General features: G+C 38.5%; 1 protein-coding gene across 2 annotated transcripts in view; it reads left to right on the forward strand.

Annotated features, from left to right (window-relative positions):
- LOC112997447 (von Willebrand factor D and EGF domain-containing protein-like) overlaps positions 1-26,664 on the forward strand; it is a 186,053-nt gene that overhangs the window by 135,705 nt on the left and 23,684 nt on the right. For both annotated transcript variants that reach the window (XM_026123472.2, XM_064514606.1), the window contains exons 21-25: positions 3,915-4,817; positions 13,641-13,736; positions 14,520-14,615; positions 17,403-17,498; positions 19,055-19,150. In XM_026123472.2, the coding sequence (XP_025979257.2) occupies positions 3,915-4,817; positions 13,641-13,736; positions 14,520-14,615; positions 17,403-17,498; positions 19,055-19,150 (1,287 nt within the window). The remainder of the gene's footprint in view (positions 1-3,914; positions 4,818-13,640; positions 13,737-14,519; positions 14,616-17,402; positions 17,499-19,054; positions 19,151-26,664) is intronic.

The following is a 26,664-nucleotide window of genomic DNA, read 5'->3' on the forward strand; positions in this document are numbered from 1 at the left end:
AAATTTATTGAATTGTGTTAATAATGAGATGAATTCTTAAACTACTCACAGATTTCTGAAACAGTTGTAACCTGATCAGAATTAAAGGTGTCATAATATTCTGAACTAACAGGTAAAAGAGACCATAGCCAGATGATGTTACTAAAGAGAAAGAACCAGTCTCCACCTGGAGAGCAGACTGGGTGGGGTATTTGACTGAAGGACAGAGCATCCCCTGGTTTACCACACAGATACTATATGGCAATTCTTATAGTGCCTTCCTCATGTGAGTACATGAAAAAGTTACACTTACATTTAAAAAACTAAATGTAAGTTTCTAATAGCTGCACAGAAAAGCATGACAAGGAAGAGGTAATAACTGCTGATCTCCACCAGAAGCTTACAGCAAAATCATGAGGTGTCAGCTGCTAGTTGTTGGTCATGATGGCACTGTCTCCAAGGCACACTGTTTGGGAAGGAAGGTACAGAGGTGAGTAAATCTAAGATCAGCAAAGACCTGGGTGAATGGCACAGAGGAAGAAGATAACTGACCTAGTCTGCTCTGCCTCAGGAGGAGTATTGCTGCTTCTCTGGGAATAGAAATGGTTGGAGACAGAAGGGGACCCCGTGTCAAAATGTCTGTGTGATTTCTCTTAATCCAGGTCTGGATGTAGCCTGCTTCTGAAAGCTTGCAAATGGAAAAAAAAATAGCCAGAAACTCAAAAGAGAGAAAATATATTTGATTTTTTTCTGCGTTTCAGTGTTGATATCTCACCCAGGATTTAAGAGACTGGCAAGTGTCTCTGCTCTGTTTGTGATCTGCTGTTTTCACTAGCTTATACAGTCATTCTGTTACTTTCAGAATGAACATGATTCTCTTCAACTACAGATATCAAATAGTTCACTAGAAAATGCAGTTCAGGTGAGAGAAAAAATCAGAATCTGCTGTGCCTTAACAATGTCATTATGGCATTGGCAAACATGAGCCAGGTATTGGTTAGCATGATTCTGATTTATGAGTTTAGTGCAAGTGGCGCATGACGTCTGAAACATTAGGTGAGCTGAAGGCAGAGGGGTTCTCATGAGGGGAATTCCTGCACCGCACAAATGGAAAGTGTACTCGTGTTGAGTTAGATGAGGGGTGTGAAACACTCTGTCTATGAAATCTGGCCTCTGTCACCCTTGTTCTAATCTTCCCCAGATAGAGAGGCAACAGAAGAACCTACCTTCTCAAGGCCTGATCCATACGTACACTACGCTATGTTTACAGTGGTGCAGCTCCATCAATATGAACAGTGCTCCTGCAGTGCACAGCTGGAACAGAGTATCAAGTTCTCAGTCTCTTATCTACTTCTGTGAAAAATAAACTCAGTTGTTCCACTGCTCCACATTTCCCAGTTAATACAGAAAGAAATACCGACAGGTAGTAAAAATGTATTTTTGTACTGTCATATAACCTTGAGCACTTTGCCTTGTCATTTTTTTGTTATTTTCATCCAGTCCAGTATGTAATCATACAGTGGCATCACAAAGAAAACCAGATTCACACAATCACACTTCTGCATTGATAATGGGTTATACATCTGAAGATATTGATCTACTGCAAGGAAAATAAATTGAAGTAATACAGGATTTGAGAAAGCTGCTGACTACCGATAACTGGGTCTGCAATCTTTTAGTATACTTCTTTGTTTTAGCTTATTTAGATATCAGGAAAACCGCAGAAAGAATTTTTCAATTATTCTGGAAAAATTCTATCCTATTCTAATCCTAACTAGATTGCACTGTAGTACTATTAGTAGAAATCTGAAGAAATGACAGCTGAGAAGACATTGAAGTAGACACATTTGAACAATGCCAATGTTCCCGTGACGGTATCTTACAGATTTTGGTGGCCAGTGCAAAGTGGATGAGGGATCTTAATCAGTGCATACCATAAGGAGCAAACAACCAAAATATATCATTACTGTTCAATGATACTTCTATTAGAGATGTCAAAAACTGCATCATCATAGATACACTCCAATAACAGTACGTTCCCCCCTTACAGGGAAGGCTGGAGCTCATGTGCAGAATGGGTATGCTGTACCTGTATCATCTGATCAGGAAACAGAAGATTTCCCTTTCTCATTTTGTCAGTCTGATCCCTTTGATAGTTACTAAAATTTAGTTAGGAAAAAAAACATTTGATTATGATACGATGGAAGCAGCTCAAAGCTATAATTAGGACTCATTTTGAAAATGTGTCAGGGAGGTGATTCAGCCCTTTGCTGTCACTGCTGTTGATTCTTGGTCCCCGAGCTGAGTCTTCTAAAGGCAGCAATAATCATCTGTTACTTACAACTTTCTCTGGGGATATTTCTTTCATTTTTCTTTCTCTCATTCACTTTTAAAAACCCTTTGACTTATCCCATCTTCTCATGCTCTTACCGTTGATGTCCTTCCTGGTTTTCCTATCTCCCTTCCTCCACTGTATGCTCCTCATCATTCATGGGCAGCAAAATCCAACGTATTTACTTACTGCTGATGCCCATAGTTTGATCCAATACCACCATACAACTCTAGAACATGATGCTTCAGGGCAATAAAAACTCAGCAGCCTGAAGAAGAGTGACACTGTTTACAGGCCAAATAAACCTAGCTTTGGATGCCAGGATTTCCTTTGATCTAGTGAACACTCTAACTTTCTTTTTGACTTCTGCCAAGTCCCTTAATCTCTTTCGTTGCTAACTGTGGCTAATTTCTACAACAAAAGGAGTTTTCTGAAAGTGATTAATATTTACATTTAAAAGGTAAAGGTACACCCCACATCGAGTTAATCCCACAACCAAGTGAAGTTTTTGTGTTCAGGATCCAATATATTCCATTTCCTATGCAGTGAGTATGCCAGTACTGGTTAAAAATAGCTTCTTCCATTCATTAGAGTCAGCAGATGGCCATTAATCTTCCTGAAAGTATTGATTCAAACTACTCGTCTCCACTTTCAAGGCCCTTCACAGACTACCCTCTCTCCATCTATCATCTCTCCTTACACAGCTGAAAAGGTGGCTGGCTTTGTAACAAGTGGCTGACAGTTACAAACCAGCAGTCTCTCCTACATGCTGCCCCTCACGTCTGGAGGGAGCTGTACACAGCATTAACAAAGCTCTTCCATTTGTCCCCTTTAAACGCTTTCCTAACACTCTCCTTGGCCATAAAGACTACAAAAACTTTACATAGTTATAGGCTAGCTTGATGAGACTACAGCCCGCGTAGGACATGATCTTGCGAAAGACTGTCTTACCATTTCTTTACTTCTCCATCTCTGGTATCTCTCTGTCCCAAACTGCAATGGCTTATCTTATTCCTAGATTGCAACAACTTCAGCGCAGAGTCTCTGCACTATGTATTGTCTAGCAGAATGTTTCCCAGTGTGCTATTGCAATATATACAGCTAATGAGAAATAAACATTAGCTCAGGTGGCCAAGAACAGTAGGGTGCACCACAAAATAGTGCACAGTGCCAAAATTCATGGACAAGAGCAGGCCAAAACTAGTAAGCCAGCATGCCAAGTGTTTTGGCCTGGCCTAAATTTATTCCTTGTAAACTCAGTGCTGCACCTCAAAGAGTAATGCCTGACATTCACTGAGACTTAGCTTAGGCTCAATATTAAGCCAACATAAATAGATTTCATCTAGATCATGAACAGCCATCCTGTAAGCTTCTGTATCACAGTTCCCTGTGCACCAGTTCTATCGTTACCCATACCAGATAAAACTGTGTTCTTTCTATACCAGCTGGCATAGATGTGCCCCTGTCATATATGATAAATTAACTCTTTTACATCCAGAATTGATGGTCTGTTGTTTGTTCATAAGCTACAGAATCATTGTGGTTCCCTTAAAACTCTAGAGCAGCAAATCTGACTAACATATTTATCTCCCTTCTGCTCTAGTTTCAAGATCTTCCCAAAGCCATTTGGATATTGCTGGAAGAAACAGTGATGGTGCTACAGGTTCTCACCAGGAAGATGCTTTACAGATACCAAGAAATAATTATTCCTTTCTTTCCCAAACCCAAATTCCAAGACAAGAAACCACATATCTTCTGGGAAGAAACCCCACAGTCATTAGCACTCCATCCTTTACAATGAAAAGGAAGTTTTCCCAGGCTGAGACATCATCAGCAAAAAAAAGTGATATGGAGTCCATATTACCTGAGAAACAGCCTTTTCTTGAAAAAGTAAAAATTAGTAGTGATACACACACTTTTCTTCCACACGAGGAACCAGAACCCAAAGCAGCAACTGTCAGTATGATCACCCATATCCCTCTTCATTTTAAACAAAATAAACCAGGTATAATACGGACTGTCTCTTCTCATCTCAAGACAAATGCAAGTTCATTCTTTACAAGGCTGCATGCTGTTCAGCGAATTCGTTCCAAATACGGCTATTCTCCTAGGAAGTGGCTCAGCAGAGTCACAATCTCAAAATCTGAACCATCCCAAGATTTCAGAACAGAGCAGCAAAGAACATCTCCCCTGGCATCACGCCTTACTTCCTCGTTTCATTTAACAGGTTATTCTTTCGATACAGCTCCCTTGAGTGCTAACCTCCCATTTGGGCCTGTTTTCCAAGCAAGGCTTCCAGCACAGACCACAGCAATCAGAAAAGCACAAAGCATAGCAAGAGATCATCTGGAACTACCAAAAACCATCAGTGGGACACAACATCAGAAAGTCATTTGCGCAAATATGCTGTGCTTCACTGGCGTGCAGTGTGAGCCAGCCAAAGATGGAGGATTTAAATGCGGGCCTTGTCCTACTGGATACACTGGTAATGGAACTATATGTGAAGGTAAGAGGAAGAATCCTTTTTCAAATTCTTTTATGACTTCAAATCTAATCATTGCCCAAAATAATTATTTTTATTAAAAAGCTGGAGATTTTGCCAGGTGGAATCATATTTGTTTTCAAAGCCAATTACATTTTAAAACAATAAACCAACTTCTGTAACTCAAGAAAAGTTATTTCTACTTACAAAATGACACACTTATTTGATAATATCTAACCTATTAAAACCAGGGACAGATTGTGATCTTACTTACCCTTCCTTAAGGCCAGATTCACCCTACTGAAGTCATTATATTTGAAACCATACAAAACTTCTGAAGGCAAGAGTAAAATTTATTCCATTTGTCTATGTGTATTCTAGGAAAATCTAACTATTCTGCTATCTTAAAAATTACTTTTAAATATCTAACATCCTAAATACAAAACTGAACTTGTCATCTGAAATGCATGGCACCAGAAGGGTTTTCATAATATATTGACTTACAAACAATAGTCATTTTTTAAGCATTTTTAAAACATTGAATTCCCTGACTTAGTTATCATTAATTATGCCTTTTTCTTGAAATCCCTCTGATAATTTGATATCTTAATTGGCCTTTCACTGTTAGCAACACAACACAAAAGTGTTTGTGCCACCTATTTCTCTTTTGCATGTGGTTTCTCATGTTCCACACACACACAGCAGCAGGTCGCATGGAGGTGTCAGGGGGTGTGCACTGCACCGCAAGGCTCTGTGCACCGCCTGGCGACTCCCTGATACGAGCAGATCTTCGGGGGGGGGTGCAAAGCCCCTCATACTACTGCAGCCCTTGGAGCTCAGAGCAGACCTGAAGACACATTACAGAATGCATAAGAAAAGGCTACTATAATCTAGGATGCTACAGTTTTCACCTGTTTGCACACTTCTGAAATGTCCCTTTTAAAGGGCTTAAGGCAGACCAGCATGAGAAAGACCCTGTCTTTGACCCCTACTTTACAGCTGGGGCTGGGGAAGTACTAAGCAGCCCCAAGTCTTGGCAAGTCCAAAGCAAGTCTGACTGCAGAATGGCCACCTCTCAAACACAAGGCATATGTACCTATCTGTATTTACAAATACGCACATATGGGTGCTTCGTGTATAAATATATTTAGTATGACCATCAATATAATACCTAAAACATAAATCTAGCTCTGCCTTCTACTGTCTCACAAGACAAGGTATTTTCTTCCATTACTGGTATTACTGAAAATGTGTCTGGAAAGTCCGTAAGATGAAATACTTTATTGCCAGCATCATTCACTGTCTCAAGGTTTGGTGACATGATACACAAACATTGTGTGTCACTTGCCACTGCCCCATATCACCTGACTAAATAACAAGCATGTCTGCTCTGTGATTCTGCTTCATCACACGTCTCTCTGTGCACCTTCCTATTTCTGTCCTGAAACATGGCCCAAAATGCCTCCGCCCCTGGATCTGTGAGCAGAACATCCATTGCACATCCAGCTGTTCATGTTTCTTCCCACGTCAAATGCAGCTGATTCATCCTGACAGGACATAGAAAGATGAGGATAATTCCTTGCTTTAAGGACTGCCATAATCTCTGCTATTAGCACCTGACAATCCAGCCACAATTGTACCGATTTCCCTCAAAACAGCAATACTGTCTAAGAATAGAGACCAGAAAACTGAACAAGTGATCAGATGAGACTAAATCTTGCGAAATCTTTAAGCTTTGATGCAACATCCATGGCAAGTGAGCAAAAATGCTTACAGCCTCAGACACTTTGTGGAGAGTTGTCACCACTGTATTTGATATTGAAATTCACCTGGCTAAAAGAAAGAGCCCATCAGTATGAAGGTTTAAAACCTGTGCAGCCTGGGGAAATGTGACCTTTGTTTAATAAGAGTGTCTGAAAAAACTCTAAGAAGATAAATACTTTACTGAATGATATTTATCTTGTGCCAGAATGTAGATTTTTTTATTAATTGTACAGGTTCAAAATCAGGCTTGGAGAACTGGTTGGGAAAAAATAAGCTTCCTGAAAATGAATTTCTCTTCTAAACTAAATCAGACTGAATTTTATTTCTGTAATATTCATATCACTTTGGACAAGCCCCTTACTCTCCTCTTTCTGATGTAATTAGAAGTCTCTTCCCTCTACTCTCTTCCTACTATTAAAATCATAGAATCACAGAAAATCCAAGTTGGAAAAGACCTCTGGGGAACATCTGGTCCAATCTTCTACCTCCTTTTGGAAGCACACAGCTAGATTTCATTGTATTTGGCTTACATTTAGCCATCTAAACTGAAATATTTTCAGCAGCTCTTAGAAATCTCCATTTAGACCACTTCCTTACTTACTGACAACTTTGTGGTACGTAACAAGTAGGACCTTGCTTCTAGCCATCTTGCTTTGGCATAATAAGCATTACAGATTCTTCACTCTCCTACAATTCCTGGCTTCAGCTAATTACGCTGCAGATGAACTGAGATGAAGTGGTTTCCTCAAGGCTCAACGCATCACTTTCATGCCCTTTCCTACAGCTGGTCAAGTTCACAGTTTGTAAAAGTCTTCCTGTGCAGAGGCAATATTATCATTTATTAGTTGCCTAATGTTAAGACTAGTCTGCTAAATGTGCAAGGCCTAAAAATGCATCAATTCAGGAGAGCATTTGGGAGAAAGCCAATATCACCTACCTACACAATAAAAAAGAGTAAGTAAAAGTAAGGCCTACTGTAGTCCAGAGGATTCTCTTGCTTTTTCTCTTGCGAAAGGTGCTCGTTTGCCTTTATGGAATAAACTTAGCTAAGTGTTCCCTGGGGATGACGGAGGTTGCTAAATGGACCAAACTTCTCCACTCTAAGTGTTCTTTTCAAGGATACCTACCATAAAACCAATACATCATTATGACACACTTTTAGCAGTTTTACAGGACAGCGCCTTTCACTTTTCAAAGAGCACTGCAGAAGTGTCACACTACTTGTGTGAGCTTTACTGGAGCTTTAAATTTTTCAGCTCACTATGCCAACAGAATTAAAAAAAAGCCCTAGTACTTTAATAATTTATAACTAGTTCAAACAGGACTGTTTTCAGAATGTTTCTTATACTTTGCCTAGTACCTTAAAAGTGGAATGCGTAACAAACACATCACTATGTAACATTACAGGCTAATGCTCTGAAATGTTTGTTAGGATATTGTTGGCGGGCCATCAGTCACCCTAGAGCAATTACTCCCGGTCCTGCTTCCGTTCTCCACTCTACTACAGGGATGCTTGCATTTTCAAAGACACTGTATCCACTGGATAAGGAAAAAAATGCTGTCTTTTCCCTGGGCTTGTTTTTTTTACCAGGGTCTGTGCATATGTTACTGTCTGAGAGCAGCTGTTATACTTCTTGGGCTCCTTCGGGTTCCCTGAGGTGGAACATGTCCTTTCCGTTCTGTAACAGAGTTGAAGCTAACAAAAGCTTTTGCTCTGGGCATTTTTATTGTGCTTCTAACTAAGAGCCCTAAACCTGAAGACTGAAGAAAAATAAGAATTTAAACCAAATTCTTGGTCATCCTTGTTTTTATTTAACTCCAACTTTGTTAAAAAGGGAGTGTCTGGTTACTAAAACTGTACAATTAAAAAGTGAAAGACTAAATTCTGTAAAATACAGGCAATTGTTTAAAACTTTTGGATTAGATGGCAGTTAAGACGTATTGTCTGGGTTTTTATTAGTCATAACAGTTCCTCAGACCTCAGAATCCTATGAAGAATAAAGTCTTGCTATTTTAGAAATAGGTATTTTCTTTAAAATGTTATGGCAGTAGAATTCTGGCATATTTTACTATTTTCTGAGGGGAGAGAAATGTGCTCTAGAATGGTGGCAGTCATGCTTTCTGCTCAAGCAGTGAAAACACAACATTGCCTTGACATTACAAAACAACCATACAAACCAAATAATTTTCAAAATAACAGGAAAGACAAAGTAGCTGGGAATGTATTACGATCTCAGGATGCACAGATGGATGAAATAAGGAAAAAAATCAGGTGGCTGACATTAGTCGGTTATGACATTTTTACGCACATAAAGCATATTAGACCGTATCAAACCAAAAGTTCATGCCCTATCGCCAATACCTACCAACAGCAGATGTCCAGCAATACATGAGAAAAATATGGGGATATTGTCCAGAACAGTTTCACTGCAACTTATGGACCACGGGCTTCAGAAAGCAGAAGTCTTTGTAGGTAAGCATAGCATAGGATATACATAGTGCAGCATACTGCAGCAACGCATACGCTACTTTCCAGTCTTTGAGTGGCATAAGCCCCAGCATAAGACAAAATTTGTGGCTTATCTAATTAGGTGATCATTTTACATGTGTTCTTTAATGTCTGCAAGCTTAGTTACTTGATTTATCCACACCAGTCTGTCAAAACCCACATGGAAGGCATATGGAACATACGACTCCCAGTACACATTGCTGAAACTGAAACGGTTGGCCAGACCTGCCAGGTCCATCCGACTTTGATTTGATTGTAGCATACTGTGCTGTCATCTAAGGAAAAACACATTGTTGCTTGGCAGTAGGCTTACCTCAGCATCCAGACACCTCCAAATACAAGCATGTAATTAGAGGCATTAACAAGAATAGACACTAAATTAAATAAGACACTAAACTTCCACTGATTTTTACTGACTTGCCAATCCGATGCTATACAATAGCACTATTTCATGGCCTAAGTAGTTCAGGATGACTCTTCCACGTAGTTGAACAGTTGTTCAAATCTGGGGATCAAATACATTCCTAGAGCAAGTACGAGAGAAGGGATACACATATATGAGGGTCGTATATCTCATCTTTAGCAATGCCCAAAGACTGTCAGCCAAGATTGGTTGAACATCTCTGTGTGCCGCACTTTTCAATTTCCTGTGACTGAACAAAAGCCATCAGGGCAGTGGTGGATTTCAGTCCTTTCTACCTTGTCTTTCTCTGGTGTTGGGAAACTGAATCTAAAGATACATCTACAGTGGCTTAGATTTTTTCCCACTTACTGTAGTGGAAACAGGACTGGCTTTTTACCATGGCAAGATGATTGCCAATTGAAAAGTCTGTACTTGTCATTTACACACCGTTGCTATACACTTGCGCCTTATTTCCTTCCTCTGTGTATCTTAAGTGCAAAAGATCAATCCATACCTATTCAAAAGTAAAACTGATAATCTGGTTAGCCTTCAACATATCTTTCTTTTTCTTTTCCTCTTGTTCCCTCCCTTGTACTGTACATTTTAAAACTTCATCTGTACCTTTAGGAGGCTAGGTTTGTGTATCTTTGAGAGAAAATAAAAGAATAAACAACTGACAATAATTACATGAACACAAGGCATACTACGCTCCTTGCAATGAAGTCTGTCCCGATCTGACTGTTTTTACAAGTTTTTGAACAGGACTGCAGGTCATGATCTCAAAGCTCACAACCTTCCTTTAATAAAGTATATCCAGGACCTCACATGCTAGACTGCATAGGCAGTTTATTCACTGTTGAGACATTAAGCAGTAAGTCTGTCCTGCAAGGCATTTGCTGATTATGATATCCAAAATGGAAGAAACAACACAGCACGTACTATTTCTGAGTACCCCCGAAGTTATCATGGAGAAACCTATAAAAAGTGCATGATCTCATCTTAAAATAAATAAATAAACACAAAGTATTTTAATGGAAAAATAGTAGTTTCAGGATATTTTCCAAAAAGCACTTTCAAAGAAAACAATAATGGACTTCTCAATTTCTCACCTCCAGATTTTAAATTATAAACATAAACATACATATATTTGACAGGAAGACTGACCATTTGCAGCAATGCTTTTTTCTTTACTGCTATTTTACACCATCCAAAAATGCTTAGTATAAAAACCCTGCAATTCTTTTGTACAATTTAGCAAATGTTTATGGGAAAAAAAAATGTTTATTCCAGAAGATGAAAGACAGAAGTTTGGAAAAGAATGTGACATAAAGAGTATATTTCTATTACTGAGGGAAATGCCTTCTAGGTGAATATTACTCTCCCTCTCTCACTGCAGCCAGAGTGTTCAGCTTTTATCTTTTGCTATTCAGCAGTAATAGAATATTTTTAAACATTTTATTATTAAATGTCACAATAAGAGCTAAATGTTTTAATATCCAAAATATTATGTTCTTTTCTGACAGTTTAGATGTATCTCAAAATGCATAAAGGCCAGATGGAAAGTAATCTATTCAAATGGACACATTCACTTTATGTGTTACCTACAAACACCCTGAAAAAAAGAATATTTGAATGCCACTGTGCTTGGCATAGCACTTAGGCACCTGGAGGTTTTATGCAACCATCTTACCACAGGAAAGAGAATCACATTTCATATATTCAAAAAAAGTGGTATATTTTTCCTAGTCGTTGTGTCTGCCTGTCTCCGTGCAGAAAATAGGATCTAATTCTACCTCCTGTTAATTTCTAATTGTTAAACAAAAACCTTGAAAGCAAGTTTGTGCTTACCTAAGCACAGAAAAATGAAGATATTTCAAATGCATGTCTGTGCATTGGACAGGTCAGTACTCTACTTCGAAAGCATTAAGACTGTCATTGACATCAGTGAGGTCTAAAGTGAGCCACAGTACGCAGAGATGGCTTATAATTATAGTACTGCAGTTTAAAAGGAGTAACAAATTTGTTTGGAAACAGCTTCAGTTTCTTTCCCTTTCTTCCACTTTCCATTTCAACACAGACTGCTACCTGCTGTTTGCCCTACTATCTGAGGCCCTGAACTATCTGAGCCTCTGGCCTACTCCAACAGCTACTACTGGTTGAACTAGAAGATTGTTTGGGGAAATTTAACACAGCTGCTGAATGAAATGAATCTAAATCAAATCTGTTTAGTTGTCCAGAAAATGTGAATTTTTTTTTACAATGTACACTTCAAATTTAATCTAGCACATGGTGAAAAGGAAATGTCTAAACGTTATAGCCCACCAGATCAAAACTTAATTTAGCTTAATGTCATTCTCAGCATGTATAGTATAGCTCAAAACTATATCTACTGAAGTTTCTGTTCTCAGTCATGTCAAATCCTAAAGTTATATTAATGCATAATTGAAAATTTCAGAGTTAAAACTGAATGCTAACAGGAAATTTAAATACTGAAATACTTGAATAGCAGATCTAATACCAAATGATTTTTTTTAATGTTATTTGTGTCAAAATGGTTTATTAAAAGGTACCTTCTTGGAGCTTGTCTATTTAACTGCAATTAAAAAATCTGTGGCGGCTTTCACAATTTTTTGAATTGCAAACTTCAGGTGCAATGGCTTTATGTGAAGTCTTGGTGAAAACACAAGAGGTGGGGAGGCCTTCCATGGATGAACTTCATTGAAATTATCTAGTGCCACAAGTATCTGTCCTTCATGCAGTTTTTCAATTATGCAGTCCAAAACTGTACTCTCAAAACTTCACAGTTTTAAGAACAAATTGTACTAGGTTTGTTTTTTTCCTCTTGTAGCAATACTTGAAATGACATTTTCTTTCAAATCTCTTTGGTTTCTTTCCTTATTATGCATTTTCCTTGGAATAACGTTGCTTAGCTTCATACCCATTACAAAGGGTACAATTCTGCCAGTAAAGTGTGTCAAAGTACAGTATTTTTCTCTGCCTTCACTTCCCATGCACATGGATAGGTATTTTTCATTCTGTAATGTATTTGTCAAAAGGCTTAAGTGGGAGCCAGCTAACACATAAGCCTTATTCTGCTCCTGCGCACAGTATTTTATAAGTTTCAGTGGCCTTCCTACAGCAGTTTCTTCTGTCTTACTCTCCTGTACTTCACATACAGAACTACTTCTTATTAGGGGGTTACAGATAGAGGTATTCATGATGCAAAACTTTAGGCATCTGCTTTAGATGTCTATGTTCAAGAGGCTTACCCTTCCAGGCCCCCCACACAACTAATGCCATTAGAAATGCTCTTCCTCAGTCCCTAAATCAGCCTCCAGGTCTGACTCAGTCTCTGGAAGAGACTCTGTCTCTCTATTAAGTATATAGAGTCCTCAAAGAAAACAGCTCCCTAATTTAATTAAGTACATAAGCTAAGCAACGTGAAACCCCCTACACAGTTCCCTAAATTCATATCTTTAAGAGATGAGTTTATTGCCTGACTCCTAATGACCAACATTTAAATACAAAACAATGTTTCCCACAAAAAATTGTCTCTAAAGCTGCAGTACTTTCCAAGTTTGTGCAATGCCCCTCCTCATCTTCTTCCAAACAATGACATTGCTTATTGCAATGTGTTGAGAAATCATTACCTAACTTACAGCTTTGTCTGCAGACCTCACACTGCCTATTAAAAATTTAAACTGTTGCTTAAATGGTTGCCATTTTGCTGACAGACTCCTTACAACTCTTTTGTATTCAGAGGAAACACTTCATCTCTGGTTTAGAATAACTTCTGACACCTTTTAAGGCTTACTGAACACCCACAAGGCACATTTGTAGAGAAGGAAGGGTAAGGTATTTCGTATTACAAACTACGTTTGTACTTTGTCCATCTTTGGACTTCAAAAATGTGTACTTAAAAGTGTACATGCTCAGAAGTTAAACAACATGATTATGTTAAAATCATTCCCTTGCAGACATTATATGGCTACTCATTAGTTAGTGCTGTATTATTAACCTTTAGTGTTTTCCTCAGTAGCCAAATTGCTTGTTGGATTAATAAAACGGCATGTGGAAAGTAGTAATAAGTATTGTGCTCATAACCACAAAGAATGTAATATTTGAACTGTATTCTTTTTCTCATGTTTTATTTCGCTCATACTTCTTGTAGTGCTGTGTGATCCACCATGTGAGCATGGAGGAACCTGTGTATCTCAAAATACTTGTTCTTGTGCCTATGGATTTGTTGGTCCTCGATGTGAAACAAGTATGTATGAATTCATTCAGGCTTTTTCTTTTCATTACATGTCTGAATTTGCAGAAAATGATAAGACACAAAAAGTCTATTTACTTTTCTGTATTTCCCCTCAAAATGATGATTGAATACAGCAAGGAAATCAAAGTATAATATATTGAAGTAATATACTAGCTAAACTATTTCTGAGCATTTTTTTACCAGCAGCGTAGTTGTATTATGTAAAAATATGCACATCTATATCAACATTTTCTACATAAAAGTGCTTCTGGAAAAACAAACAAGCAAAAAACTCTGTATTATTTATAGTAACATTTATGAAATTCAAGATTGTGTGAGTGAATGCAGTAACGCTAATTTTGAGAACACAAAAAGACAACCATACCTATTAAGAGTCATGTTATTGTGCAATACAAGTAACAAAAGAGGTTCAATATATAGAGCATCTGGAAAAAAATCAGCCTTCAAACCCTTCTATATTAGTTGAATGGCAAAACATATACAGTTTCTTTATTGCAGTGCTCTCTGCTGATTTAAATATCAGCTTGCCCTTGACGGGAATATAATTTTATCTCTGAACCAGGATAGCTGGAATACTTAAAAAGCGAAGTATTTTAGATGCAAGACTTCTGATGAAAAGAATGAATAAGAAAGAGAAAGGAAGGGACAGACTCATCTCAGCTTACATCTCGGAGTAACACCATTGGTTTCTTTGCTGTAGCAGAGCAGCTTTAGGATCTGTGTCAGTAGTTACAGGTAAGAGATTCTGAACTTGATCTTTTGCCTGTTTTCTAGTGGTTTGTAACAGGCACTGTCACAACGGTGGGATCTGTGTGTCACCAGATGAGTGCAAATGCAAAAATGGATGGAGCAGCCCATCTTGCGAAACGGGTATGTGGCGAGAAATCACCAACCTGTCATTCTTTTTGTTGCCTGAAATCCATGCGATTGGTGCAGTTCAGTGATTGTAGTGGAACTGCTTTAACAATTAACACCGGGGACTTTGCAAAGGGCAAAATGTTGAAAGACTTTGGGTTTATATAAGTATTCTTAAGTTTAGATGTTTACCTCAACCTCAGGGTCACATACTGGAAAGCCACAAGAAGCAGGGTTCTGCAGGCTTTTTTAAGCTCATGTGATTCTCAAGTTTATTCTGACTAACGTGCATAAGAATTAAAATAAAGCTAATAAACATTTCAGAGTCTACTAGCTTACTAGCTCTTTGGTAGCTTCTGCAAACAAGAATAATTCTCATGGGAGATTTTGGAGATATGTTGATTTAGAATCATAGCAGAGATGCTTAAAAAATCGCCATAGCCTTGTTGGCTTTGTCCACAGAGAGGTTGAAGAATGAATCCTGCCCCATACCTGCAATGCCTCAGTGGTGGAGAAGAAGGCAATGTAAAAGCCTGCACTGCTCATGATCTGTTCAACTTCCATTTTAACCCTACGCATTTATCCCAGGGTATGTTGGTGGAGGAGAAAGGAAGACAGTTTGATTTTTGGTTATTTTTAACAGGATACATTCAAATCTGAACTTAGAAATGAAGTTTATGAAGACAGGAATAGAATGAGGGCTGTTTAAGTTAGGAAGACACTTTAAGCAAGCAAATGTGACTTCCGCTGCTAAGTTAGCAGCTATATAAGGAGTCCTGATTAATACTGCATAATTAAAGGGAAAAAAAAAAAAAGAACCTTAAAAGATAAGCTGTCAGCAACTGTATCACACTACTAGTTTTCTTTTGGTCCAGTTCTTGCACTCAATTTTGCCATTCCAGAAGAGGGCTTGTGACTATAGAAGACAGAAAAAAAAAAGGTTCACAAGAAGAGCTTAACCATTCACCACCTAAAGTTAAATAACCTGCTGCCTCCCAAAATTCACACTATTTCTCCTGGGTGCCTTTAATACCTGTAGAGTACCTGCAAGGCATTCACAGCAATGCATGCACTCAGGTAAAAGTCACCTCCATCAGTCAGTACAAAATGGCAAGGTGAGGATTGGAATTAGGTATCTATTTCTAGTCAGGACTCACAGTTTTGAAGCCTATTTTGAATAGATTTGGCTCAGACCTTTTTCTTGGGGCCTAGATGCTACCTGGGACAAGTCATGCAAAATACTGAAATCTTAAAGGAGCAGGCATGAGGACTACCTTAGTAAGTTCCAAACCTCAAGGCTATGGAGGCATTTTGCCTATGCCATAGCAACTACTAAATGACTTAAAAGACACTTTCAGCCTCCACTATCTTTCTTGGAAGATGAGAGAGGTCATTCTAACCCCCTTCTCCTGAGATTGCTCTTCCTGTAAGTGTTCATATGACAGAACTGTTGAGGACACATAAACTAACCCAGCTAAGACGCACAGTAAATGACTTGTATTGCCACTAGCTACTCCGGTTCCCACTACCTCCTCTTTTTCCTGCCAGAGATTTGTTTGTCTGACAATACCTTAGATGAAAGGCTTTCACACTCACTGCTCTGGCACTGTTTTGTTGCACTAGACAGAGTATTTTGGGAAGCCTGTTGGGATTTCCTTCCTAAAGTGAGGCACCCCCAGAACATAGGAATCTCTGGGTGCAGGCATATATAGCAGCAAAAATACAGGTTCTTAGGGGACTTCACCAATGGAAATGTAAGCACTGACAGAGTGTGAACATCTGTGAACTAGTTATGACAATGAGGCACCTAATTCAAAGTCACTATTGGCAACGAATGAAGACAATTTTGATTTTATAAGTGATTGCTACTTAGTCTGAAAATCGTGTCATCTAGACTACAATTTCATGTTTTTTTCTTTCTAAATTGACGTTTTATTTCTCCTTTAGTTCATCTGAAACATTTTAGTGACCCTTAATTTATTTAAGCTTACATTTATTTAATTTATTCAATGAGCTATTCTGTAAGACACTGAAAGACAAAAGGAATAGAAGGAAAATCACTGCTTTAAAATGTCATTCTACTTTGTAAAGGAAACTGTATCAGAATCCTTATTTTGCACACAGTGACTTCCCAACTAAATCAGATGATTTCACAATTCAAACATTTTTTTTTTCAACACTCAGTCAGGTATTTGCCACATAGAAATATGCAAGACAGTTTTTAATTCCCAATGCCTGTTATATCAGCAACAGTAATAACAGATAAATAAACAGGCAAGGAGGGCTCAGCCAGTGGCTTTGTTGGTGATGCATGAGGCAGTATGTAGTGGGACCTGGCATTTAAATGAGGCAGAACAAATGGAGGTTTTGCTGTGCATACCTATTCAGCCTCCCTGAAATGCCACTATGTTCTGCTCAATTCCGACAAAGCAGCAAATGGTTAATATCTCCAGGTTACCAAGCTAAGGGTAATGGGACTACGTTTTACTGCGTTGGTCAGGATACTAAAGTGAAAGCAGATGAACTATGCAAATCACAGGAAGACATCAGAAATAAGCTATCAAATTCTGTTTTATTTCATCCCCAAAGCTATGCTAAAACACCACTGAAATGCTTCCACTGTGACAACAATGTAAAAATGCCACAGCACTGTACAATTGACCAGCCAAGACAGTGTGAAATTTGTCCAAATATTACCAAAATATTTATGCTAATGACAGGTGTAGCAGCAAAGGTGTCCCTACTCTAAAAAGATTTTTTAATGATAAGAGATTAATAGATTTATCCTATATTTACATACAGCTGTGTGCAATCCTGTGTGTTTAAATGGAGGAATCTGTGTACGGCCAAATACGTGCATGTGTCCTTATGGATTTTACGGACCACAGTGCCAGAGAGGTAAGAAAGTTCTATTTATCATGTTGATAAAGGATCCAGGCTTAAAATATAAACAGCAGCCTATATCATTGCCTGCCACTGCATGCAGTATATCCAGAGATTTTCCTTGTCGTAACTCCCTGTGTGCTCCTTTGATGTTAGAGTCTGTCATAAATCTGCATTAAACTGTTCTTAAAGGTATTGCAAAGGAGTAAGCACTTATTCATGATGGCATTGATGACAACTAAACAATTAATCTAAAACTATCTGAAGTAAGTGATATCACTAATTAGCAACTATATATTTAAAGTTTAAAACATGGTTCTACTTTGCTCATTTTGCTGACTCTGTAGTGTACTGTACTGTGTGTCAGAGCCCCCCCAAAAATTTGTTCTTCAAACAGGCCTCCCAGCATCACCCACTCGACCATTCGGGAGCCCAGTGCATGGGAGACTTACACAGGACTTCTTCAGAGCCCTGTTCAAATACGTGATCAGATATCACTCTGCCTCAGTTAAAGCAGGGACCTAATTTTGAATCCATGTCCTAAAGGGGAGGGATCTAAACTGAGGCTAACAGTACCTTGGGCTTTTTGGTCTGATCACTTGCGCTACAGACACCAATCCAAAATTAATGAATATTTTAACTATTCATTAGCCCAAACAGAATAGACACAAGAGAGGAGCTACTGCTTAGGGTTCAAATAGCTGGAAAACTGCAGTGCTTATACCACGTGCTCTGCATCTTTTGAAGATGGCTTTTATATCCTCATTTGAATCTTGGCACATAAGTACAGTGTTATTAGCAAAATTGAATTATTTCAATATTAAAGGTGTTTTTTCTCTTTTTTCTGGCATTCCTAGATGAATTCAATCCTAATACATATTTTTGCAAGTAAATAATTCACACTCAAAAACTTAATTGTAATTGGAGCTTGCTGGAAGTTCTTCATTTTTGTGATGTTGGGGGTGAAGGAGAGAGTAAAAATAATATGGACTCAGTAATCATATGATCCTTCTCTTGACATTTGACATGGAAAGTGACTTTCAGCATCTAGGTGATTTGGAATTTTTATCCTTAAATGTTCTTGTTTAGACTAAAACTTGAAAATAAATCTCCACATTTGTGGGATATGGAAGTGATACGGGGAGAGAGTTGAAGGATGCTGAAGAAAAGCAAAGCCCTCAACTCTGCTTCACTGAGAAAGAGAGAAGAAATAGTGCCAAAACAAGGTTAGCAAATATCAAACATTATTCTGTATTTCAAAGACCAAAGAAATTCTGTGGCGTAGTCCCACAGTTTAACTCCAGGTACCTAACCAAGACCCTTAGGCACTAGGACTACTCTCCCACAATTCTTCTGCGAACAAGGGAAAGAACTGGGAGCCTCCTGCAAGGCATCTGCCCTGAATCACCCTTTGGAGGGACACCTTCTCTACCCTGACTAAATAAAGAGCCTTTGCAAACTGCTCCTCCAAGAGGCACCTAAATAAGGTACATTAGGTACACCTAAATTAGGCAACATTAATACCTTGCATGATTTCAGTGCATCAAACTGTTTTTCTTTCCTTTCATTAGCTGTTTGCATTCCTCCTTGTAAGAACGGTGCTCACTGTGTTCGAACCAACGTGTGCTCCTGTACTGAGGGTTACATGGGCAGAAGGTGCCAGAAAAGTAAGTTACAGGACTTCCCTTTACTCTCCAGTGTTCTCTGACTCATAAACAGTTTCTTCCCCTTTCCATGCATGTTAAGTAGAACATTTAGTTTGGATTAATTGGATTTGCTCTAATCTTCTCCATTTGTATCACAGCACGTATAGCACTACTCTAAGTATGCTCTAGGTATAAAGCCAACCTGTTAATTAAAATACCATTATGTCAAGTAAATGTTGGGAGTAGAATGTTTTACTGGAATCCTCTCTATATACTTCATGAATTTAGATTGACATTGTATTTGGAGATGATCTAATTATTTTGCAATAAAGAGTTTGGGGAAAAAACTTAAAGCCAAAGGCAGAACAGCTGACTGAAATCCTTAAAAATGTCAAAACATCATACTTCTAGCTTAATTAATACAGTTGGCTAATAATGCTTCAGCCTTGCCTTTGTTCTTGTCACTGAAAACTCCCTCTTCACCTTAGCACTGGTATTCATATTCGACTCCTCTATTCTTACGGGGAAACAGGCTATTTTGGCACTTTTACAAACTCTATTGCTCAACAATACTTGTCACCCAGGGAGTTTACGATATGTATGTGAAAACTTTTTTTTTTTTTTTTATCATTTCTTAACCAGTTTGAAATTGGCAAAAGGGGAGCTGTGAAAACAACCATTCTTGGCAGGAAGAATCTGTACATTTCCAGAGCACTTTATGTCTCTCACACACAGAGAAAAAAGCTAGTAAAAAAATTCCTTCCAGCAACAAAAGCCCTCTCAGTTCCCATGCTACAGCTCTCCTCTCCTTCAGCTGAGAGAATCATGATGCACAGTTCTGCCTGGCTGCAAAGTATACAATTGAATAGTCTGTTCTGGCAGGAACAAGCTGGAGGGAAGAAAGGAGGAAAAAAAACCCTTATGTTTGGCAAGTTGTTTTTGAGGTTAGAAAACATTTAAAAAGCACTGTTTCCAGCTTTAAACATACTACCGTATCTCAAGACAGATCAGAGAAAATAAGAGTTGATCAAGATTGCAGTTCTAGGAAAGCATTCCCCTAAATGGTCCACTGCTACCAACCCACCGTGTGTTTCTTTCCCCTTTCAGTAAGTTTTTGAGGTTTTGTTTCCCATCTTGGTATAATATTTTGCAACAAAGCTTCCTGACACAATGAAAATATTTTTGTTTGTCTTATCTGAGCCTCCATTCCACCCCAACAACCAATATATAGTCTGCTTTATTTAGCTTAATGTTATAAAAACTTTAACAAAGGACTGGTGTCCGCAATGAATGAAGAGAAGCCTGAACAAGTAAAAAGCAGATTGTACTGTTTACTTCCTCCTTACCCACCACTGACTATTAACAGGTAAAAATGGTTGCTTAATATGCTATTTTGTTTCTTGTTCAGAACTCACTGCACACGAGACTTGTATCATGATATGCAGAAACAAGTAAGGTTATTCACAAGGTTTCACAGGAAGCAGTTGCTATAAGAGCTAGATGTCTTATCACCAATGTCATATGACATAGTCTCTTTCTCTCCATGGGGTAAAGGTCTTAACCTGGACCTGTCACAGGATCCAGATTTCTCAGCTCCCAGTCTCTTGAACAAAGAATTGCAGAAAAGGACATGGCAGAAATGAGTCTCAGCTGTCCTCCACACACCTCTGCCAACCAACAAAACAGAGTAAACTAGCGGTCATGTCATTTGGAGGCTGCCCTCAATCCAATACCTTTCAAAGTTCAGATGCCAAAGGCATTGCATACCTCTTTCAGGTACGGCTTAGGCTGTGACCTGATGGATGGATCAGGCAGCATACCTGGCACACATTTAAGGGCTAGAAGTATATACATAGAGGTGTATTCCTAACTCAGTTGCACACACGCACAAATGAAAAAGTGGAAAATAATTTGCTAGAATAAAGAAGTTCCAGTTCCCCACTCGTTTTTCTTAAATAAAATGGGAAAAGTACTACAATATCCATTTCAAGTTTCAAAAAGTGGTAACATGGCATATAGCTCATTCTGTCTCATTTGCAGTATTGCTGGAAACATATAGATTTTTTATACATTTATCAAATAGTGATGATTTATAATGACAAGTGGGATTTTGATAATCCTGTGGCTGCCTTGGCAGCTGATTCTGTAAAGATAAGCTCAGGCCTACAGGCTATGTGCTTGAGCATTCGGGAATCACCCTGAGAGAAGTATCAATGCAGTGCTTGTAGCAACCTTCCTGGAAACAGTGACAGTGAGAATATGGGAAGGAAAGAATCAGAATGAGAACAGTAGATTACTAATTGGTAGAGAGGGTTTTCTCAGGATTTAAGAGTCTTTCCTGTTTGCCCTTAAGGACCCTATGAAATACAGCTGTGCCCTGGGTAAGAATTATAATTTTGTTCAGGATTTATTACTGGCTATGGTAATTACATGGAGTCATAATATCTTTGCACAAAGAGTAAGGAAAAGAATACATATATGACAACAGCAAAACTATAACTAGAAACAAAGTTTACTGAATATTACTTTATAATACTGCAACAGCTCCTGATGATTTGCAAATCACTGGGACAATTTATCTCAATTTCAGAGGAACTCCAAGGTGAATCTGTGGCCCAAGTCATAGCTCAGTAGTATCCAAAGCACTGACTGCTGCCAGGTTACCCCATGCTGAGCGATGCACAGCTGGCTTAGCCAGGACGAGGAATGTTATGATTCTGAGAAAAACAATTCCTTGTGAGTGGTTTCATCATTATTTTAATTCTCTTTGCTTTCTGAATATGAACTTCCAGAGTCCTAAAGTCCTTGTGCACTTCTAGAATAGTTTCTCCCAAGCTCTCACAGTGTATCAGCTTCACTATGGACTTACATCCAGTCTCTAATCTGGGAAATTTTGGGAGGATTTAATACCTGCCTAACAAAACCGACCAAGGTTGAGTGAATAAACTTAAGATTATCAAAGAAAAGCCTGAAGATGTTTCCTGACTATGTATTCCATATAGAGTAGCCTGATATATATTTAGATCTGGAAAATACTTGCTGTTTTGGAAATTTCCTATGAAGCAGAAACCCTGAGAAATGTTCTTTTCAGAAACAATGATCCAAAGTAAAGCATTATCTTCCTGAGCCTGCAGCCAATGCTTGAAATCAGCATGCTTTTCAGCTTTGCCACTGTTCATACACAACAGTACACAGGTTATACACAGGTACCTCTGAAATCTACTAAAAGTGGTATGAATTGCATTAATAAACCTAAAAGCGGTATGAATTGCATAAACAAACCTGAAAGCTTTAATATGCTCTGACTTGGAGTTAGAGCAAGCGGGAAATTCCCCACCATGCAGTTTCCAAGCTCCCAGTGCAGCCATGGTAACAGCAGGGATACTACAGTTTGCAGGCTCATGGTACTGTTACAAGCTGTTGGCTGACTGCTTTGGTGGAGCTACACGAAGTCACGGAAGCTGGAAACGCTAGGATCTCGGAGGCAATTCGCACATTAAGGTTTTGCCTAATGTGTTAACCCAAGAATCTTGGAACTCAGATGTATGTAGCAGCCAGTCAAGTGGGACAGACACTTGCCCTTCTGCTGAGTCAAAAAAAAATACTAATAGTTGTGGGTGTCTCTTTAGCCCATAATTGTCAGAAGTATTTCTTTCATCTTAACAAATATAGTAGAAAGACACCTTAAAATTCGTAAGTGAAATAACAGAATAATCTAAACAAATTGCATATTTGTCATAGCACAAGCTTTACTCAGTTTTAGGTAGGAACAATGTCTAGAGGCAAAGAAAAGAATAAGTCCAATCAGTTTTTTGAGTACTTGTCCCTGGATATTTTGGCACTGTTTCCACTGTTTTTAGACACTTCTTTTTCCTTCTAATATGTCACCAGCATGGACTGAGAAACAAAAGCTTCTGTTTGCTTTTGGCAGCTTCAGGTTCTTAAATGAAGGACATAATTAAAACTAAGAGCTATGTCAGCCAACTAAACACAAGTTATTTCTAAATCGAGCCCAAAGTTGCTGTTGGTTTCTTTGAAATATATAACAATATGCCTTGGGATTTTCACTTCAACTCTCACACAATTTGTTATTTCTAATGTCTATCTGACAGCTAAAAGCTTGCAAGTCAGGGAGGAGACACCATGCCTTTGCTACGCAGGCTTTCTCTTGTTTCCTTAGTGTATGGAGAAAGGCATTCAGCCTGAAAGTTTATGTTCGTTCTTTATGTAAATAAACATTGTCTCCCAAAATGTGTAAATCAACCAAGTCTTATTGGCTGCCAGCTGAGAGAGAAGGATTTGCCTGGTGTGTTTACTAAATAACTGCACGGTGATTATGCAAACCTGACACCCACACCCAGAACGAGCGGGTGTCAGAACTGACAATGAAATGTGTGGTTATGCATCAGCAATTGTACAACAACCTTGTATCCTCACTTGCTAAGAATTGCTTTCAATGTAATCAGTCTTGTTGAGCATAAAGAAGCAAATGCTGGCAGTATCTCAAAATAAAATATACTTCTGGATCAATTTTGCATCAAACAAACATACTCTGCTTTAATAATAAAGAACAGCTACTTGTGGGTTTTTTAATTCTCTTTTGAAAAAATGCACAGCTGTAACAGTCCTGGAATTTCACTACTTTTCATGAGGCTTTCACACAGTGTTCACACTGATTTCTATCACATTCTTACAAAAAATCAAAGGCAAAGAAGATAGGTCAGATTCCATTCATTTGTTATATGTGTTTTTGCAGGACTCCTTTTAAACAATTCTTTGAAAAAGGAAAGCTAATAAAAGCTGAGTTTACTTTTCTTATGAAGGGCTGGAGTAAAGAGAAGGGGAGAGAAATGGAGGTATTCATGGGACCACACATTTATTCCTTCTTCGCTGCTATCTACTTCTAGTGAGTTCATCTCTGAGCGAAAAAGCTAGACACAGCTCCCTCTGGGGCTCATCAGCAAGCAAAGGTCACTGGAGAACAATGCCGAACATCCTCCTCCTCCCTTCTCCTGAATACCAAGCAAACCTGCAGGCTGACCTCTGATTTCTCTTAGAGCAGCATACCTTCTTGCCACTTGTCTCCCAGCCAAGCTATCTAGGTTTTACATACTGTGTTAAAACAGAGGCTACCTTGCTACGCACAGGTATTTTATACTGTCAGGCCCAATCATGCAGACTTTATATCACATAAATCATTACACTGACATGTGGACTTTGCAGATTGGAACTCAAAGTTAGCAGATAACTATTTCTCCATTCCAGTAAATTCCTGCAGGCAGGATTTATAGTCAGTCACAGTGCACAATGTAACTCACTTTCAGTCTTCCAGCTCTGCTTTCCTCTCGTCCCTCTTTTTCCTTCTCAGTAACATGAGGATTTTATTGCATGAGAGCTAGAGACAAACTAATCTGGAAACGTGAACATTGGCTTTCAAAGGCAACTTTTTGCCAAGCAATGTCAGATTGAGAAAGTCACTGACTTCCTGTATTCCAGCCTTCCCATGTGAAGTTTGTGTAGATTGCTGCCTGGTGAGCGGCACAAGCAGAAGTTCTATTGCTCGAAAAATTACACCTCCAGCAACTTATCATTTTGACAACTGGCAATATATTCTCAGGAATATCTTCATTGAGCAGACAGACTGATTCAAGCCATCTAAAATCAGCCAGCTTGCTAACAAGATGTCCAGCATACCCTCCCACATAACTGAACAGGAAACAACCCATGAATGTAATCTAAGTAAATGAAAAATAATTTGTTTTTAAACTTTCACATGTCATGGCTGGGCTCATGAGCAACAACTGTTTGTCCAAGATTTCCCATACCCCGTGACATTGGGTGTCTGGAAATAAGGAAATAGCTGCTCATAGCAGAGACTTGTAACTTACTGCTAAAAGCAGTAGTTCTACTGACAGGAGTAGAAAGATTGGCAGGTCTGGTAGATACACAGTGCAGGATACAGGTAGATACTTGCACAGGATATAGAACAGAAGCAGAAAAAAGAAACTTCAGGGCTACTACTATCTTTTCCACTCAGCTGAACACAAAATAATCTTTGCATCTTGCCTGGGAAAAATGGGGACACTCTGACTTCCTGGGGAAAAGGAGAGAGCCAAATGGAAGACAGTGACTCAGGGCACAATCTGGTTTGTGGTCCGCTCTTGGAGCAGTGCTACTCTCTGCTCACTCTTAGTAAGGATTTGTGACAAAACCCTTAGCTGATCTTACTTAAAAGCTACATTTTGTTCATACGTATGTAGCTGGTGCATTTATTTTCATAGGGGCTTTGAGCACATATAATTGTCTCTATATTTATTTTTCAGAAAAATTACAAGGATCCGTTTCAGTAAAAGATGAATATATATCCTAAATAAGAAGCCAAAAGGCCTTATTACATTTTTATTCATTCCCTAGCAAAACATTCACAGACTGCATTTAAGTTTTACTAGAGTAGGAAATCTAGGTTTTGAGCCAATTTTTCTTTACTTGTATCTTAAATGCATTAAATGAATGTGTCAGATCTGCTGCTGTATGTAAACGCATACCTAAACTAAAATAGCGTGGATTCCTGAATTACTACATTTCTCTTTATAGTGAGTTTCTGTGTCAGGGTAAGTGTTTTTTTCCACAAATTGATTTAAGTAACAATAATTTTTGGTATCTATTTCCAACTAAAATATTTAGAAAATGTCTGCTCTTAAAAAAGGGATGTGGGATTTGCCCCTTAAAAAGCCCAAAGATGGACAATTCTGGAGATTAATGTTCTCTGTTTATCCACAAAAAGACATTGGCAAGACAATCCTTCCCAACATTTATTCCCAAATAAGCCCTAGCTTACTCTCTAAGGAAGATAATAATACTATGAATAACAGATTAGTACCATGCCAACGCAGACAGCAGCCCTCTTCTGAAATCACTGACAGGGCTCCCAACTGAGGCAGGTACATTCTAAGGAGGAGCTCCTCATTCTTCAGCTGGGTTATCAGCTGTGCCACAGTGGCTCGCTCCTGTTCTTTTTCTTGGCTTGAAACTGCCTCCCATTTCACTGTGGTTCTCTTCAATTACACTGCCCAAATCTCCCTTTTTCTTTGTACACAGAAAAACAAACCAAATTGCATCAAGCATAGGCAATGGCGTAACCCACTCAGAGCAATGAAAACATGCCTAAATGGCAGGTCATAACACAAGCACAGAAGCTGCAAAAATAATCAACAGAGGAAAACAATGTATATGAGAATCTTCTTTCACTTCTTATTCAGGCATGACAAGAAAGCTGCTCAACAGCATAATTTATATATGCACTGCAATGGTTCACTGACCTAATAAAACACAAACCATTCCTCAATGAAGAGAAAATATTACTAAACCCAGACCCTAACGAGATGGAAATATAAGTTGTGCTGAGTGTCTCCTTGGTTATTCCCCACATTAATTATAGACTAACAGTTGCAAAGATGAGAATAAAGTATAGCTGTAGTCTCTTTCAAGTTAATAGTGCTGCACTCAGACTAAAACTAATGCTAATGATCTCAAAA

The sequence above is a fragment of the Dromaius novaehollandiae genome, chromosome 7, assembly GCF_036370855.1.
Source record: "Dromaius novaehollandiae isolate bDroNov1 chromosome 7, bDroNov1.hap1, whole genome shotgun sequence".
NCBI classification, from domain to species: Eukaryota; Metazoa; Chordata; class Aves; order Casuariiformes; family Dromaiidae; genus Dromaius; species Dromaius novaehollandiae.